General features: G+C 35.3%; 1 protein-coding gene across 2 annotated transcripts in view; it reads right to left on the bottom strand.

Annotated features, from left to right (window-relative positions):
- The window catches only part of PREX2 (phosphatidylinositol-3,4,5-trisphosphate dependent Rac exchange factor 2), a 414,229-nt gene that overhangs the window by 146,258 nt on the left and 247,746 nt on the right, over nucleotides 1–20,225 (bottom strand). For both annotated transcript variants that reach the window (XM_069100083.1, XM_069100084.1), the window contains 6 exons: nucleotides 12,872–13,051; nucleotides 11,372–11,466; nucleotides 9,917–9,999; nucleotides 7,885–7,975; nucleotides 7,285–7,413; nucleotides 3,091–3,132 (listed from right to left, as the gene is read on the bottom strand). In XM_069100083.1, the coding sequence (XP_068956184.1) occupies nucleotides 3,091–3,132; nucleotides 7,285–7,413; nucleotides 7,885–7,975; nucleotides 9,917–9,999; nucleotides 11,372–11,466; nucleotides 12,872–13,051 (620 nt within the window). The remainder of the gene's footprint in view (nucleotides 1–3,090; nucleotides 3,133–7,284; nucleotides 7,414–7,884; nucleotides 7,976–9,916; nucleotides 10,000–11,371; nucleotides 11,467–12,871; nucleotides 13,052–20,225) is intronic.

Raw genomic sequence — 20,225 nt, 5'->3', positions numbered from 1 at the left:
TTCTCTAATTCCTCTTTCTCTTTTCAACTCTTTAATAGAGATAATTATAGAAGGTAATAATGATGATAATAGTTAGCTTTTAAATAGTGCTTTAAGGTTTCCAAAGGGTTTAATATGTGTTTTCTTATTTAATCCCCAAAAGCCCTGGGATGCAGGTGCTACAATAACCCCATTGAACTAAGACAGACAGAAGTAATGTGACTTGCTCAGTGGTTACACAGCTATTGAGTCTCTAAGGCAGGATTTGAACTCAAGTCTTCCTGACTCCAAGTTCAAAACTCCACTTACTACTCCCCCAGTGGTTCTTCCCTAGTATCAGAGTTGTTCCTTTCCTCTTCTCTCCTCTCCTCTCTTTTTCCCTCCCCCCTCTCAGTATCTCTTCTCTCTCTCTTCTCTTTTCTTCCCCCTCTCTCTTCTCTTCTGTGTCTCTCTTTTGTCAATCTGCCTTTCTCTGTCTCTTTCTCTCTCTCAACTGTACCCTAACAAGATCATTGATTCCCAAAGCTTTAATTAGCCACCACTATTCTAATGAGTCCCAAATCAATTCATAGATCCTCGACCAACAGACCCAAGTTTCAAATTGTTTGCTGAATATCACTAGACATTCTACTTCTGTATAAACTCTACAGAAATTAACAAGTTTTCCCCCAAATCCTTATTTTCCCTCTACTTTCTTTCTATCTAGGAATGAGACAACTATACTTGAAGTAATTCATTCTTGAAACCTCAGTGTCATCTTTGATTCTTTTTTTTTTAGCTTCACATCTCACCCATCCAATAAGTTTCCAATTCCTGTCCCTTCTATTTCTGTGATTTTTCCCCCGTGGAACTCTTCCTTTCCTTCTCTCTACAACCAAATTAAATTCATGTACTTTTCTCAATACCTTGTGCTTCTCTCAGTAGCTTTCTAAGCAGTTTTCCTCTCCTTCCTCCAATCCATACTACTACCAACATATTAGCGTTCCTCATGTTTGGATTGAATCATGCAATTCATCCATTCTAAACATTTAATGGCTTGAATCCTTCAGCCTACCCTTCCATAATTTGCCACTAATGTACTTCTTGGGGTAGCTAGGTGGTGGATAGAGTACCTGAAATCAGGAAAATTCATCTTCCTGAATTCAAATTCAGCTTTAGACACTTATTAGCTGTATGACTCTGGGCAAGTTACTTAACCCAGTTTGCCTAAGCTTCCTCATCTATCAAATGAGCTGGAGAAGGAAATGGCAAACCATTCCAGTATTTTTGCCAAGAAAACCCCAACTGGGGTCACAAAGAGTCAGATATGACTGAAAAACAACAATCTCCTTCAGGTTTCTGTGTGTGCGTGTCTTCAGGTTTGTGTGTTGTGTGTGTGTATGTGTGTGTGTGAGCTTTTTATTGCCTGTTCTCCTTCATGCACTGAGGACTCTACCCAAACTGAATTACTCTGTTTCCAGAACAATTTTTCCACCATAAGCATTATCATGGTACTTTATACTTTTCTCAAGATGGTCTCTTTGAAGTCTAGGCATTTATGTACATACCTAATTTTCCTTACTCAATGAGAGGCTCTTTGGTGACTGGATATTTCTTTATCTTTGTATCTTCCTAGAGCCTCGAACGTTTTATACATAGTAGTATCACAGAATGACAGTGATGGAAGGACATCAGAGATTCTTTAGGCCAATCTCCTCATACTACAAATGAGGAAACTCAAACCCAGGAAGAAGTCGTTGACAAGCATTTACTAAGGGTAACTATTTTATAGTAAATATTTTAAGGGATACAAAAGCCCAAAGATCACATGGCTACCACATGAGTGGTACAGCTTACACTAAAACTCTGATCTTTTGATTCCCAGCATGTTAGTTTTTCCATTATACTCTGCCCATAGAAACTGTTTTTACTGGGTTAAATTAAATTGAATCATTAGTGAGATGTCAAATATGTTTCTCCAAGAAATAAAGATAATAACATTTGTCTAAAATAGAAATAGGGGCATTGCTGGATGGAGATGGGAGAAGGGCATGTCAGAGAAAAAAATGCAGACTGCAACCCAAATCTGAATATAGTTCACAAGATCCAAGCCATGTCAATTGAATAATGTCTTATAAGAGAAAACTATGGATGTGATGATTTCTATATATACATCCACTAAACTGAATTATTCTTACATTTATTTTGTGTATGACATAACAGGAAATGTAGATGTGAGATCAATGGCTGACAGAAACAACAATAAAAAACAGTATGTGAGCATGTCAGAATCATGGAATAACTGCTGTGTATGTGGTCATTCAGAAATTAATGGACAAGAAATTATATGTAATAGACTAACACTTTATTTTTAATTCTATTTTAGTGGTAATTATTTGACTTGTCATACTCTTGAGGTTAGAGTATTATTTATATTCAGAAAAAAGGTGGTTCATAATTCCATAGCTTCTCACTGTCTACATCATTTCTTATTTATAGCGTGACTAAATACTTAATCTTCTCTTAATGACATCTGCAAATAATATTTGTTCATTTCTCATTACTTCCTGAGCTTCTGGAGATTTTTTTTTATTATGGGGAAAAGGAACTTGGTTCACTCAACCTGATGGTAACATAAACTAATCATTTTATGTTGTTATTTTAAGTTGTGTTAAAGTATAAATTTAGGATCTTTTATATGGGGTGGGGTGCACCATAGTGTAACAGATAAGAGTACAAGATTTAGGCATAAAGACCTGGTCTCTAATCCTTTCATTTATATTTACTAGTTAATTAACTATGATTTAACCTTTCTGAATCTCAAGCAACTCTCCAAATCTGTAAATTATGGATAGAATGTTTTATCTGTGGGTAGATTTGAGTCCTCACAATCATAAAATCACAGATCTTTCATATACTTATGTGCAACTACAGGTATATGTCCTGGTCTGTGAACTTTTTTTACCAGATAGAAAAAATTAGTATGTGATTTCTGTTTTAGTTTCTACACTAACGGCAAGTATAGAGACTATATTGTTAACTGAATCTGTGAACTTCACACAGCAGTGTCATTTACTTTGTGGCCATGCTATATCTACCGAAAACAAAGAACATGCCATAAATTAAAATTACCTGTATACTCAAGAAGAGCCAGAAGTATTCTACTCTTCACCTCTATTTGGAGAAAACACAATTAATTAAAATTACATTAGAATCATATACTTATAGAACTTTCGAGCTTTAAGGAATAATAACCATTCATTTATATAGCATCTGCTGTATCAACTGGTCTGTTTCCAAACTTTTTGAAAAAAAAAAACCCTTTTAACCTGAAAAAACTTATTAGACCCCTATAGTAGTAGTTGAGAAAATATAAGACCAAAAGTTACTATGAATTTAATAACAATTTAAAATGAATTAGTATTTTATTAATTACAACAGCATACATATGGTTAAAATAATATGTATTTGTAAAGCTATTCATTCTATAAATTCTAAATTTGCTTATTATACCAAGATAAGTTATACATTGTTTTGGAATGAAATCAAGATCAAAATTAAGATCCTTGGTGTACATATGGATTCATTAACTCCTTGCAATTATATCAAGACATCAAAAGGCGCATGGCTCACATGTTGAAAACTGCTTGTCTAATCCAATTCTTTCATATTACACATGAAAAAACTGAGGTCTAAAGTCATACAGCTATTTAAGAGATAACTAAGTATTAAAATCAAGGTTTATTAACTCCCAATACAGCATCACCATGCCACAGAAGGCTGCATGTCACATTGGACTGAAAATGGATCTTAAGAGTAACAAAGATCTGGGTTCAAATTCTATTTTTGACAGATAGTGGATGTTACACTAGGCAAATCCCATGACCTGTCTAGTGTTCTAAGGAAGAGGGAACAAACATATATCCTACGGGCTATATGTGGCCCACAACACTTATGAGTATAGCCTGAACTAGATTAAAATGTAGCTGGGAAGTATATAATAAATCAAATTTAAAAATACAAGAAACATAGGTAATTTTAATACATTATTTGGTCCACAGGGACCTTTATGCATGGTTTAGTGAATACCATTTGTATTTGACTTTAACACTACTGCGCCAGGGCAACTCTTTTAAGTTATAGAGAAAGTGCATTGACATAGGGAATTTTCTATGCTAGCAAATTCACAGATGAAGTTCTGATCACTAATATTAATAATGGATTAAAATCATTCTCTCATAAGGATGATCAGAGTAGTCAGAATAAGGCACTCTTTAACAGAATATAGCAAAATTGATATTTTGTTGACAGAATTCAGTTGAGACTAGGACCACAAACAAGTAACAAATTCTAATGGAACAGAGCTAGAGTGCTCCTTTCCTACCCTATGGGAAAAAATAGTTAATTCATGGCCATTATAGAAACTTTAATTTGTCAACTGTGAAAATAAATAAAAGTAGAATTTTTTTAAATCAACTCATTACTTAGATAATATTCCCTCTATTTATATGCATTTACATGGGTTAGTGCATCAACTTGATTCTCACAATAAATTGTTATTGTTCATCATCAAAGAGGACCAGATGATATCAGGAGGATGATGTCTTGACTTTCAAGTGTATTGGATTTAAATGAGACAGGGCTGTGCAAAGTCAACATCCTCACTCTCTCCTGAGAGTCCAGTAGCAAGACATATGTAAGACAATTGGTGAGGGCCCCAGATGTAGTGGGAGGTCCTGGTCTTTTTAAGGTATGGTCTTTCCCAGGTCTCAGTTTGTCTGAGGCAACATCCATTTAGTGATTAAAGACTTGGTATAAATTGAGTCAAAAGAAAGCCTAGTTTGCCTTCACAAAATAATCAGTTTGGAAAGGGAAACTCCTGAGTTTCTGGTCAGAAAAGTTACACAGCTAGTAAGTGTCTGAAGCTGGATTTTCCTCACAATAAGTGATACAAGTTTAAAGTTTAGTGTCCCAAGCAAAACATTTCCAAAAGGTGCCCAATCCATTACAATTGTCCTGACAGCACTCCCACCGTGTACCCTGAATTTCTTCACCTCCCATCCTATTTCTTTATAGATATTCAGGCAGATAAGGGACCAATTGTTACATATGCCTATATTCATATAACCTATAAAGTATAAATGAAGAAAATGAAACAAATGACAGAAAGTAAAATTCCTAAAACCTTAGAGTATGTTTTTAAACTTACATTATAAAAGTTTCTCTCAGTAAAAGTTACTAGATTCTCCAAAAATAAAAGGGGTGAGGATAATTTATTTGTTTCTACTATAGTTTTCCAGTTACTTAAAGATATGATAGCTTAAAAATTGAAAACTCAAAGATTATGAGTGCAAAGTACATTGCAGCTTTCAAAGGAATAAATTATAATTTTATGCTACACTGTAATATTGATATCCGTTACCTAGAAAGCATTTAGTGAAGAAATATCTCGGTGGCCTAAACTAAATTGCCTTCTAAAACATTTTTACCTACTTATTTCTATTACTTTCCCCTCTCAACTCAGGTTTTCTTGTTATTAAATCTATCAATCCAGTGAACCAAGAATGCCTTTCTAAATGCGCAAAAAGTCCCTTTGTCCTTTCATCTTCAAAATAAAAATAGATTAAAGCAATGCAGGTGAGCAAGAACAAAAGGAAACCATGATGTTAATGCTTCTTCATGTTATACTAGGAGTAGAGTTCATGTCCACTTAACAGTCCTCAACATCTGAAGTGCTATATTTGTGTGTGTGTGTGGGTGTGTGTGTGTGTGCGTGTGTGCGTGTGTAAATAAATAAAGATAAATCAAAGATCGACACGTCCAGACTAGTCTTTCATGTAATTTCTTTTAGTGGAGAAATCTTAGATTTTCTGAGTTTCACAAATGGGTTAAGATCCAGACAAATAGTGTTTATTTGACAAGGAGCATAAGGAATTGCTCAAAAATTCAATTAATTTCATTCTATCAGTTGGAATTTTATGGCATGTCTAAATATGTGTCAGGTACTAGGAATACAGAGACAAAAATGTTAATAGTTCCTACCCTTGAGAAGTTTACTGTAAATTCTATCCAAATCATTGACTATGTGAACTCCTACAAGATGCTCTGGTTATAACCAAATGGCCAGTCAAGGAATATGATCCTACCCATACTTTATACCTTCCATTCTATCCAAAGTTTGGTATAACAAAATACTTCCAGTAGCATTCTACTTCATGAATTCATATGAAGTACCTGTTAAATTCTAATTATTCATGTTATGCAAGTTAAACATGAAAGATCCCAGATCAAAAAAAAAGATTAAATAACAGACATAAAATTTAAAAGAAAAGTTCATATTTTCATTAGTGGGTATTTTCCTCTTAATTAGGCTTCCATAAATGCATTTATTGGATAATAAATGTTACATAATAAGTTGACTAAAATATGACTTTTTTATTTTTGGAGGGTAATTGGAGTTAAGTGACTTGCCCAAGGTCACACAAACTAGTTTTTTTGTGTGTGTTAAGTGTCTGAGGCCGGATCTGAACCCAGGTCCTCCTGACTCCAGGGCTGGTGCTCTATTCACTGCACCACCTAGCTACCCCAAAAGATGACATTTTAATTAATTCTATTAGCTATATAAGAAGTGATTCTTAAAACTGGAGAGATCTTATTGACTCTGAAGTTCAATTATTTGTAATGAAAGTTAACTGAGATGGTCTAAAACCTTTACATACCAAGCCATAATATTATACTACATGAAATTATCTTTTTTCAAGATTATTTTTTAAAGGAAGATCATAACTCTTTTGTGATGTTAAATAGTTTGATCATAGAAGTGCTTAAGAAATTAGCCATAAAAATCAGCTTGATCAAATAATAAAGTACAAGTAGTTTTAAGTTAAATCAAATTCTCCTGCTCTTTTGGGTTTCCATATAAATGCACATGAAATAATTGTCTCTTAAGATGTCCCATGAAATGAAAGTTATTCAATAAGCATGAGCCTTGTTTTTAAAGACCCCATTTTCTTTCCCCCAGAGTGTCTCATACTAATTAATGTCATTTTCTCTCCCTATCATTTTCTCACAATTCCCTTGAGTTACTCATTGAGTTACTTTATAAACTTCTGTTGGCTGGATGCTGAAATTACAAGTTTCTGGGGTTTCTATTTTCTCTTTTCTTCCTCTCCAGAGTGATTTTTATTCCCTATTTCTACTCTATTAGAATATGTTACTCTGTAAAAAGTTAACTTGTAAGAAATACAAAGCTTTTGGATTTGATAGGGATATTGAAAGTATCTTCACTAAAATTACACATTATTTTCCTTTGCTTTTCATCCTGACCTTCAACAAATCTTCTGATATTCTGTGCAAGATTCCGGACGCTGCTGGGAAGATTCCAAGGGTCTTGCTTGATGTGAAGCCGAATCCTTTTTGGACAGCTTAGCTTAGGTTCCATTTCCTGTTGAAACTCTAAACAAAGACAGAAAATATTTCTTGAATTTTAACCTTCTCGAAGACAGACTGTAATCCTATAGACTTCTGAGTTATTCCTTTAATCTCAACAACTACCTCCAACATATTTTTATCACAGTTGTTTCTGATGCCATTTTATAGAAGACATCAACTATAAAAAGTCATATTGTAACAATAGAACCTAGTCTTATTTTTATAAAAGTGCTGAAAGTTAGATGGAAAAGTTCTTTTTAATCACATATACTTTAATTCCATTTTATATTGTAAAGTTTTGTAACAGGTTAAGAAAACTGGCATTTTTTCAAAGAATCAATAGTGAATGAATCATAAAACTGGGGTACCAAGAATATTTTTAAAAGAAAAAAATTAGTACAAGGTTTTCCTAGAACTAGAAATCAATTATTCCTTATTTTCACATACATGTCTTCTATCTATCCCCAACTGTTAGTAGTTATTGTAAAATGTTACCTTGTAATCCTCGACCTGGTGTGAAGCATTTGGTCTGTTCAAAGACTCTCACTACAGCAGGTCCTTTAAGAAGATTGGTAATTGAGTCCACCTGTCAACATTAGAGGTTTCTGAGTACTATGAAATTCCAAAAGCAATTCTGTGTTTGCATTTCACTATATTTCCTAAAGAAAAAATTACTAGGAGAAAAACCCATAACTGTTCACTATTCTGGAAAATTTATATGAATTCCAGAGAAGCATCTGAGATAAAGGCATACAAAACAAACGTTGAAGTTGAGAGTATTTTTTATTACTTTTTCTTCCTATATTTAAACATATAACTAATAAGAAGTCAGTGTAGCCTGGTAGATAAAGAGGTGAATTTGAAATAAAAGGAACACCTAGGCTCAGATATTGCTTTTGATACTGACTTTGTGTTCTTTAAGACCATCAGTTGTAGAGTAATTGTGCCCTGTATTGTTACTTTCCTCAGTGGAGAGCTCCTTATAATGATGAAATCAAAGATGCACTAGCTGTGTGTGTTTACACATATGCATGTTCACATGCCCTATATATATATATATATATATATATATATATATACATATATATGTATAAAGGACTGAATTCTCCTTGATCATTGAACAGGAAACAGTCGTTATTTTCTGTCACTGAATCAGAGGAGAGGATGTGGCAAGTTAGAAGACACGGATATGCAGCTATAATCATTTTACCAGCCAGTCATCTTCCATTTACTGTGGCAATGGCTGTAGCAACTGAGGGGTACATCATACACATATTGCCTGGAATTCAATTTTTATTAGCATAAATATGGATGATTCCTCCCATGTTTTCTGCAAATTTCAGTTTTAATATCTTTGCCTCAAAAAGCAGCTAGGTGTCATAGGAGATAAGAGTGCTGGGTCTGGAATCAGGAAGACCTGAATTCAAATTCAGCCTCAGGCACTAGCTGCATAAGCCTATATAAGTTATTTAAGGTCTATATGCCTCAATTTCCTCAACTATAAAATGGTAATACTAGAACTTACTTCCCAGGGTGGTTGTGAAGATCAATTTGAGGTAATGTTTACGAAGTGCTTAGCATAGTGCCTAGTACATAAAAGACCTCTCCTTTCCTCCCTTCCTCCCTCCCATTTCTCTCCCTCCCTTCTTCCTTCCCTTCCTTCTTCCTTCTCTCCCTTTCTCCTTTCCTCTTTCCCTCCCTCCTTCCCTTCCTCCCTCCCTCCCTTCCTTTCTTCCCTTTCTCCCTCCTCCTTTCCTTCCTCCCTTTCTCCCTTCCTCCCTCCCTTCCTTCCTTCCTTCCTTTCTTCCTTCCTTCCTCCTCCTTTTCTTCCTCCCTTCCTCCCTCCCTCCCTTCCTTCCTCCCTTCCTTCCTTCCTCCCCTTCTTCCCTTCCTTGCTCCTCCTTTCCTTGCTCCCTTCCTCCCTTCCTCCCTCCCTCCCTCCCTCTCTTCCTCCTTCCTTTCTTTCCTTCCTTCCTTCCTTCCTTCCTTCCTTCCTTCCTTCCTTCCTTCCTTCCTTCCTTCCTTCCAGTACTCTAGGCAATTCTTTATAACTGTAAGTTGGGGGTGGGGATGGTTAGGTAATTGGAAGAGAAGGATGGATTGATAGAGACAGTTTCCTCACTGTAGGGAGTTCCCTAAAAGAAAACAGTTCAGTCACCCATCCAGTTCCTATCCTTGTCCCTCATCTAAGTATTAGGTATACTGGATGGTTGAATGCTGAGTGGGACTGTAAATGAACATATAGTGACAATCCACCATATTTTAAAACAATAACAACAAAAATTGAACCATTTTTGGGGGGTTGTTATCACCATGAAAGTGAAGCAGTTATAAGAACACAAAGTTAGTCTTGCATTTTTTGAAGTTAGGAGAGTCATAAAAATTTAAAAGCAAAACATTTTCTTAAGGATGCTGAACAACCCACCAGGAAACAGATAACATTTCAATAAAGAAAAATTACCCCTTTCAAACCAGTATTTGAACTATGTTCATTGAAAAGCTAATAAAAAACCTTAGCCAGTCTTACCTGACTGAAGAGATGTTCTAAACAGCCATGTAACTTGTCCTGTTTGTCATGAGAAATTCGAATGCTCAAGGGAAGTTCATCACCTATAGGTTACAAATAGCACCACAATGACACAAATACCTGATTTATGAATATTTAAAACTGGTCATTTCAATAGGAAAATATCAGCTATCTTTATAAATCTTAAAAATTCATTCATTCCTCTTTTCTAAAAAGATCTGGAATCATAATAATTACTAGAATATTAAAGTTTGGTTCAGCCAAGGAACATTATGGAAGTCCACAGAAGAGGTGTAGTGTATTATGTAGAAGTATCAAACATGGTGGGTAGAGAACAGAGTGCTGCCTGAATAACATTAAGATGTAATTGGTGGCAGCCAGGTAGCACAGTGAGTAAGAGCACCGACCTCAGTGTCGGGATGACCTGGGGGATCGAATCCGGACTCAGACACTAAGCACCCACCCAGAAACACCTGGCCGTGTAAACTTGAGCAAGTTACTTAACCCCAATTGCTTAAAAAAAAAGATGTAATTGGGAAATATTTAACAAGATAAAAATACAATAGAACATAGATAATGTTAATATGTGGTTTTCCAAGTCAATATGCAGCCCACAGGGATCCCGAATAGGGTTTAGTGGGCTTGCTTTCTATTTGAGCTTGACATCGCTGCTGCAGTAGAGAAAGGGCTAAACTTGGCATCAGAAAGATGTAAGTTTAAATCTCCTCTCAGTTACTTCCTAGTTATATGACCCTAAAGACATGAATTAATATATCTCTGAGTCTCAGTTTCTTCATCTGTAAAATTAGAATGATAATAATAGCACCCACTTCCGAGTTTTGTTGAGGATCAAATGAGATAATGTATGTAAGGAGCTTGGCAAACCTCAGCACTCTTTATATGTGTGAGCTATTATTATGCTGCAGTGCCATATTGTAATACTTCCTTCAAACAGAATTTATCTGATGTTGTTTTAGTATTGTAATTTTTAAAAATATGTTCTGAGTTTAGCAAAATTTCTTTATTCTTGACATATAAAAATTAAATATTTGCATGAATGATTATTCCCTTTTCATTTTTCACTCATATTTCTGGGCTTTTTCTGTGGTCTCTGGATGTATTCTCCAGTTATTTACAGTTTGTGAGAGTCTGAGTTCCCTTTTTTGCCTACAATTCCTCATAGTTACATCAGGAAAGACATAATGGGGATATGGTTAAAATTAATCAATCTGTGTCAGATCTTATTAATCCATTCCCTCCATTGTGGGTAAGAAAAATTGGCTTTGTTATATTGAAGGACTCCCAAAACACAGAGCACATTAAACTGGAGTGAAATAACACACTCTTGTGGCCTACTATGACAGATAAAAGGATGAAATGAATAAAAACCAAACAATCTCTTAATAATATCTCAACCAAGGCAAAATAAACGGTAGACAGTTTTCCTGAACTCACCTGAGTCCATTTCATCACTGTGGAAGTAGGAACTGCACTGGCTACTACATATGCTAGTGAAAGAGGCAATGGAATTTCTATTGCTGTTACAGTCACTAAAAAGAAGAAACAATAAAGATCATTGGCTTGGTGAATTTTGACAAGGTCTCCTCCTCTGGGTTCTTTCTGCATCACTTCTGCCTTAGTTAAATGTAAGTCATTTTATTATAGACAGCTTATCATAAGCAATAATGACATATTGAATCTTGTTCTCTGAAAGGGCTATTTAATTCAAATTCCCTTATACCATGTAGCTCCAATTGGAGATGGGGAAAACAATAAAGAAACTATAAAACTTAGAAGATAATCTCTTATTAAAATAGCACAATCAAACCAAACTTGAACTTTCTCATTAACCAACTTTAGAGTTCATGTCTATTATATTTTGCTTTGGGATGGTAAATTGTAAGATTGAGAATATGATGATTTACCATTGTCTTAAAAAAAACCCTGCCTTTCAACTCTTTTAATAGCTTGTAGATAAATGCATCTGTTCCAAATCTTGCTTTATAATGAGGGCACAGTAGGGATTTTTAAAATTTCCACTTAGTGCAGACAAGTAAATGTTAAGACTATGTTGATCTAAATCATTCATAGGGATACAGATATAGAAATATCTAGAGATAAACACATATAGCTATATACCTACACACATGTATACATACATATTAGGGCAATTATAATTCCTATTCTTGCTGTGCCCGGAGCTTATATGAAAATATTTTCAGATATAACATATCCAGGAGAAACAGTCCATTTAATCTAACTAAGAATTAAAGAACAAAGAATTACTGATGACATCTGTCTTTATTAGAGGATTTGAGAACATTACCTTGCTGCTCAATCAGAGCACTAAATGAGTGACACATTTGTATTGTATCTTCTGCATTATTTTGGAGGAATTCTTTAACATTCTCTTGTAAAAAATGCCAAATAGTCTCTGATAAGGCCAGTTAGATAACTGAATCACTTAGCTATGAACTACAGGCAAGAAGATTCTAGATTTGAATCTTGGTGCTCACATAAGCCACATATCCAAGGGCAAATCACTTACCCTCCCTAAATATCAGGTAATTTTTTAAGATTTATCCACTAAGCTAAAGACAGGCTGTGCAATGTAATGAATCTTGATCCTTACCTGAAATATTAACACTGTATATCTAAATTATCCTCCTCATTTATAGACCAGCCCCTCCCACAAACTTGATGAGTTAGGAAAGAAAAACAAAACTGCTTTTGCAAGAGTAAATAAGATAACTATAGAAAAGAAATTATTTTGGAATGTGAATTTTGTTGACTGGTTCCTTTTCTAAATGCCCAAATTCCTCAGACCTCTATTTTCCTTTGCACTGTAAGGACTTATCAATTTCAAATTACTATTTGGAAAAACTTCCCGAAGCACAGTATTGCAGTTGGTTGCTTTCAGTTGGTTCATGCAAAGCAAAAGAATTAATGAATTACCTGTAGGAATCCCTATTGCTGATAGTGTCATGCCCTGAATCTTCTTGTTCATCTCCTGCTACATTAAAACAGACTTTTTTCCCATTCCTTTCTCCCTTCTCATTGTCACTGTCAGTTGGTATTAAAGATTCAGATGTTTTATGTTCCAATTTGGGAGAATATGTTATTGAAGACAGAAGGCTGCAATATGATAAAAAGCCAAACAGAATAAATGTAATTTTTCAACACTGTCTGCTAAAGATGATAACTCTGTTATTTATTAAACATGACAAATACACACAGGCTCTATTCTCTTGTTTTCATCAACTGAATAAATCAGAAAATAAAAATATGCTGCATGCAATTCATAGTCTTGAAAAATACCAACAGTTATGATGTGAGGTATAATTCTCTGAAATGTAAAAGAACAAGTGCAAACATTAAGGTTAAAGAACATATGATAATAGAGCTAAAGCTAGAAGGGAATTCTTCTATGATGTTCTAGCATTCTACATGCTACAATTACAGGGATGAATACACAAAGATGAACTAGAACTAAAAAAAAAAGCTCTGGCTCTTAAACATATGAAAATGGTAAATATGAAAATATGAGAAAAACATATGAAAATAGGTAAGATATACTTGGAAGTGGAATAGAGATCACAAAGGTTCATTCTCAATAGTTTTAACTTCCTAATGTCTTGGCTCGAAAATCCCTCAAGGCTTTCAACTCCAATGACATCCATCTCCATTCTAGCCCTTCAGAAACATGACCACACCATATATATTGCCATTTGCTCGAATAATGCTCTTATTTCTTTTCTCTTCCTATAATGATTGGGTCCAATGGTCAGCTCCTCAATTATAGGTTCATTCTCCTAGAACTGTTTGCCTTCTTGACCTTCAAGCCAGTGACCAGCTACTGTAGAGTAACAGAACCCAACTGTCAGTTCCATTCTCTTGACTGGTTTATAGGTCTGTTGAATTCATCAGTCAACAAGAATTTATTAAGTATCTACTATGTATCTGGAAGTAGTCATATACAGACAAAGATGAAATTGTTTCTGCTGTAAAGAAGGCTACATTTCATGCATGTATAAATAAGCTCATGTAAAATATTAATGACCTAAATGCAAGCTAAATATTCTTGAAAGAAACATTAGCAGATAAGATCAAAAAGGGCTTCTACAGAGGTGTCATCTGAGCAAATTTTGAAAGACAGGATTCTAAGAAGCAGAAGTGATGTGGAAGTAAGACATGAGGGATAGCTAGTAAAAAGACATGGAGGTTTGTCTACAAGGCATGGAAAGAAGAATAATTTAGCTAGACTGAAGAGTGTGCAAAGGGGAACAATGTACGCAAATTTCAGGAAATGTAGGATGGGACAAGATTGTGAAGGGCTTTAAAAACTAAACACGATGGCTACAAGATAATAAATATACAAGTGGGACATTAGAAGCCATCAAGTCCAATATCTCATTTTATAAATGAAGAAACTGGGACTCGAGAAATTAAGTCACTTGCCTGGAGTCCCACGGGCAGTAAATGTCTGAGGAAAGATTTAACCTTAGGTTTTCCAGACTTTTATCTACTACACTACCTAGATGGCTCATCATAAGTATTGGCTCTCTTAAGATGATCAAGTGTCCCAAGAAGTGAGTTCTTGTTGCTTTGTCTACATGATAAAACCAATTCTGCCATATTGTGTTGTTTTTCTATCTCTTTCTCTGTTCCCACAAAAGAACTTTCCTAAATTGACATAGGAGAAATATGAGAAGGAAGTACATGCAATTACACAGGCTCCAAATTGACTTTTCAAAGAAACTGTTGAGTGCTGAGAAATGTAAAATGAGTAATTGTAAACCCAATGACTGATTCTCATTGTTTCTTAATTAGTTGTGGTAAAGTAGTCACTATAATGGAGACCTAGAGTTGAGAAGCTGTCTTAGCTGCAAAACAATTAATTTCATTGCCAAGAAGAGAAACATGGTATTCAAAGGCAACACCATTCTAAAGTATAAACTAATTTGCTAAACAATATAGAAAATGGTGGCAGAAAAATTACAAACAGTGTCTCCTCAGAAGAAAATGAATAGCAGGTAAAAATAAAAGCAAATTTGCAGAAAGCCTGACTTGAGACCTACATGGGTCAAATAATTTCTAAGATGTTTGTAAATAAAACATGAAAGAGAATCATAAGTAGATAGAAAATTGAACACAATGGAAAGCATCATGACAGTGATCTATTTTCATTATCAATAGCAATAGGACCACTATATATTTCATTACCCAATGGGTATACGAGGATGTTGAAGCAGTACTCAAGAAAATGAAGTTAGAAAAAATGCCTGAAACAGATAATAGATACAATAGATATCCTGTTGGAGGTAACATGATTTTGAAATCATTGAGAAATCAATTTTTAGAGAATCACATAAGAGAAAAGGAATAAAACACTGAGAAATAACCCTGGATAATAATATTAGTAAAAATAAAGATAACCAAGAGTTCATCAGCAATAACTAAACTATCTTCCTACTTTCTCCTCTCTATAATATTTTGTCAGAATGTTATAAACATATATCAACAATACATAAACATATAGTGATATACATATGAGAAGAGAATAGTTAGGTTTTCACCAATAATTCTCTACATCCTGAGTTACAAGAGTGTCCAGAAGGTACAAAGAAAAAAAAAGACTGCCATTTTTATTGTTTGTCAATTCTAAAAATTGACTTATAGAGTCTAATGCCTTGAACATGTAAAAGACTCAATGGTTTTCCTCCAACAAGGTGAGGTCATACAAGACACAACTTCCAAGATCCAACCACTGAGATAACTTTTCTAGATGGACCCATGATTATCCAATGAAGCATAAAATAAGAAGAAATTTGTTATGGTTTTGGAGGATGACCTTCTTATGGAGGATGACCTTCCCAGAGTCCAGATGGAAAAGGAATTCCCTGAGCAATGGTGAGGTCTGGTCCGTGTTGTTGTTTATAGATTACAGCAAGCTGATTGCATCAATCTCCACTATTCCTTAGGGTATCTCCAATGAAATCCACAACTACTCAAAAGAAATTGATCCAATATTTCACACATAAAAACACAGATTAAAAACAGCTATTTCCCAGATAATAACATTTAGTCTGTTGAATCGTTCCATCAATACACAAACAATGTATAAAAACTACTTGGAAAAAGAGGCAAGGTCAAAAATTGAATATAAGTAAGAGACAAGTTGGATTTTATTTGGGAAACTATACTCAAAGCCAATGAGAATTTATTAAGCAAATACCTAGTATGTGCCACATACTGTGCTAAATTCTGGGTAAACAGAGAAAAGTAAAAGGTAATCTTGCCCATGAGGAGCTTACAGTCTTTTTTTTTCCCCGAGGGCAATTGGGGTTAAGTGATTTGCCCAAGGTCACACAGCTAGTTTTTTTGTGTTAAGTGTCTGAAGCTGGATCCAAACTCAGGTCCTCCTGACTCCAGGGCCAGCGCTTTACTCACTGCACAACCTAGCCATCCCCAGGAGCTTACAGTCTTGAGGGGGTTGGGGAAGAGACATACATACAAAGAAGAAGCTATATACAGGATAAATTGAAAGTAAAAGAAGAAAGGCACTGGAAGAAATAAGAGGGATGGGGAAAGGTTTCCTGTAGAAGGTGGAATTTTAACTGGGACCTTAAGGAAGCCAGGGAAGCTAGATGGCAGAAATGAGAAAGGAAAGAATTCCAGGCATAGAAGACAGCAAGCAAAAATGGAGAATCTCATTCTGGAACAGCAAGCAAGCCAGTGTCAATGAATCCAAAAGTACACGAGGGCAAGTGGTAAGGAGTAAGAATAATGAAAAAGTAGGAAGGAACTAGGTTATAGAGGACTTTAGAGCCTAAGCAGAGGGTTTTATATTTGATCCTGAAGGTGATAAAGAGTCTTTGATAATCATGATTTAATGGGGAAGGGGGAGTGACATGATCATACCTGTATATAAGGAAAATCAATTTCTCTGTCAAGTAATAGAGAAACAGGAATCTGAGAGGCTTGAAACAAGTAGATCAATTAGCAGGTTATTACAATAGAGGAGGTGAAGAGAGCCCGCACCTGGGTGGCCGTAGTGTCAAAGAAGGTGACGTGAGAGATGTAAGAAGGTAGAAAATACAAAATTTGAAACTGATTAGAGATAGGAGATAAGAGTAAGGAGTCAAGGATAATCCTCGGTAGAGAGGTCAGGTGACTGGGAAGGTATTAGCACTCTTGACAGTCCCTGGGAACTTAGAAAGAGGGGGGCATTTGGGAAGGAAAGATAATGAATTCAATTTTGGACATGTGTTTAAAACATCTGAATGACATCCAAGTGGAGATGTCCAATAGAGAGACATGAGACTGGAAGTAAGTAGAAAGGTTAGGGCTGGATAAAGGAATTTGAGAATCATCAGCATAGAGGTGATAATTAAATACATGTAAGCTTATGAGATCACCAAGTGAAAGAGTATATAGAGGGCCCAAGGTAGAGACTCGTGGGATCTTGTAATGAAATACGAATGGAAGGATAGGTTCATGTCAGACTGTAGGGGTGAGGGGGGGTTTCCTCAAATGCCAGGCTGAGGAGTTTGAATATTGCTTGACAGAGAGTAAGGAAAATCACTGAAGAGTTCTGAGAAGTGACATGATGAAATCTACACATAGATTAGTCTGACAGCAATACAAAGTGTGAATGGAAAGGGTCAAAATATGAAGATTGAAAGATCTGTAAGTAGTCTATGGTAATCAGAGAGTTGAGTGGTAATGAAAATCTGTACCAGGATGATAGTAATATTAATACAGAGGAAAGAAGATGTACGAGAAATGAGAGAGAGGCAGATTGGCATTCACACACACACATGCACACAAATAATAAACATGATTTGGTAGCTTATTGGTATGAGAAGTGAGAGAGAGAGAGGGATATGTTGTATTCTGTGGTAAAGTAAAGTAAAGACAAGTGGTTAAGTCAAAAGGAGGAAGAGCAGGTTTAGGAGAAAAACCAAGAAGCATCAAATGTGAGATGCTTGTAGGATATCAAGGTGCACACATTCTGTTTGAATTTGGAAATGGTGTTGTAGGGATGAGAAAAGAGTTCTGTGTTTAGGATATGTAGAATTACTGTCACTGATCTAACAAAAGCTATCATGGAAGCCTTAAGAGTGGAGGAAAAAAACAACATGCATACCTCAACATGTACACATTCCTTTAAAGTATTATCTGTTGCTGGAGTCAATCTTTTTTTGTGTGTCATAATCCCTTTGACATTCTGGTGAAGCCTATGGACTCCACAGAATGTTTATTACGTATAAAACAAAATGCATCAGTTTACAAAGGAAACAAATTTTATAGAATATAAGGATGCAGCTCCTTTTTTCCCATCTAAATTCAAGAACCCTCTGAAATCTATCCACAAAAAGTCTGTCTGTGGAACCTGTGGTAAGAACCCCTGATTTATTGTCACTAAAAAAAGATTGGTAGACAAGGTTTTATATAATCTTTGCAGTCATTTATGCTCTCTTTTATTTTTCTTTCATTTTTGCTTTGTGAAAGAGCAGGAATATAATAGTAACCCCTTACCAACTCCAAATTCAGGGCATTTAAAATAGACTAGGTTATCCTGTTTTCTTTATTTCTTGAGGTAGGAACAGTCACTTTTGCATTCTTTGATCTGATTTCACAGTAATTTCTTTGAAATTATTTAGGAAAATATTCATGATAATCTTGAAACAATTACAAACCAGGTTTGCCATCAAGGGCTATCCTAATGTTTACTCCTACTTTTGATGAGCTGGAATTTATAGGTGAGTCATATATTCAGCAACCAACTTAGCAGGCAAATTCCTAAGGTTTTTGTTTGTTTTGCCCACAACAAGATTCAGTCTATTCTTATTCTCTATGATTTATTCTTTTCTTCCTTGAATCAGTATTTATTCATTTACTACAATAACCTCTACTGCTACTTTTCCCTATTCATTCTTTCCTACCCCTTTGAACAATTTTGGGGTCTGCACAATTTTTCTCCTCACAGCACAAGAGCTAAAGGATAGGAAACAAGACAGAAATGTAAAATTGTCTTTTATCGGACTACACTTTCTTAAAAAGGAAAAGAAAATTTGCTTCCTGTAGGACAAGCTTAATTTTGGTCCTAATGACCAAGTTTAGCTTCAAATTATCTATTCCAAGGAACAGCTAGACTCTTGTGTGTTTAATGGATCTGAAAATGTTTACAGGACAAAAAGAGGCTAAAGTAGAATGCTGAAGTTTTAGAAGAGAGTTTCTCTTTTTGGTTCCCAAGGAAGGGAAAGGAGAAAGAGAGAAACAGAGAAAGAGACAGACAGACAGAGACAGAGAGAGACAGAGAGAAAAGAAGGAAGGAAAAAAGGGAAAGAAAAAGAGGAATGAAAAAGAAAGGGAAAGGGGAAGAGGAAGGGGAAGGGGAAGAGAAGAAAAACGTTTTCAATCTGAACTCTGATTCCATCAGCTCTCTATATGGAGGATGACAGCATGTTTCAACATGAGTCCTTTAGAACTGTGGTTGGTCAGGTCCCTGTTTTGATCAGAATTCCCAAGTCTTTCAAGGCTGATTATTTTTACAATAATTTTGTTTTTGTACAAATTGTTCTTATGGACAAATATTTCCTAGGCCCTTCTGTTTGCAGATGACATTTTATCAACTAAATGAAGCCTAGGAATACTACAAAATCTCATTAAGTAAAATTCGTAATAATTTATTAGAGGCTGACCTAACAAAAGCACGGAGGAGAGGTGAAGAAAATTGATTTAAAAAAATAGAGAGATTATATTTAGACAGACTACTCATAAAGTTGGCCATCACAATATTTATCTTATACAGATGTTATGAGTGGAAAATTAGTTGGACACACTACATTATAGGAAGAAAAGAGCAGGATTGCTTTGGGGAAATTGCACAGTACATTTAATTGCCCCCAGGCTTAACTTTGAAATGAAAGTTCATCTTTTTAGCAAGAATATTCTTCCAGGAGTGCTACATGACTGCAAGTCATAAAATACCACAATCTCTTAAGAATTAAAGTCAAGGGTTACCCAAAAGGAAATAGAGAGAGGAGGGTGTGAATAGACATTGTGTAGTATGTAAACAATTGTGTAAGAATTGTGTAAAAGAGCAACGCGGCAGACGCAGGCCAGGAAGGGGCCTGATCAACTCGGAGGGCAAGTCATCCCACCAACCACAAGGGCCACTACCAGGCCTATCACCAAAGGGCTGGGACTGGAAAGAGCAAGAACCAAATACAGGGGCCCCTGTCCTGGACAGCAAATACTCCTGGGGCTACCACTTCATAGCCCAGAAATTAAAAAAAAAAAA

Source organism: Petaurus breviceps, unplaced genomic scaffold, assembly GCF_028583685.1.
Source record: "Petaurus breviceps papuanus isolate PSGF00001 unplaced genomic scaffold, PetGlider_PUasm1.0 38, whole genome shotgun sequence".
Taxonomy (NCBI): domain Eukaryota; kingdom Metazoa; phylum Chordata; class Mammalia; order Diprotodontia; family Petauridae; genus Petaurus; species Petaurus breviceps.
Note: the sequence above shows the minus strand (reverse complement) of the source record. Positions and strands in the feature narration are given on the sequence as shown.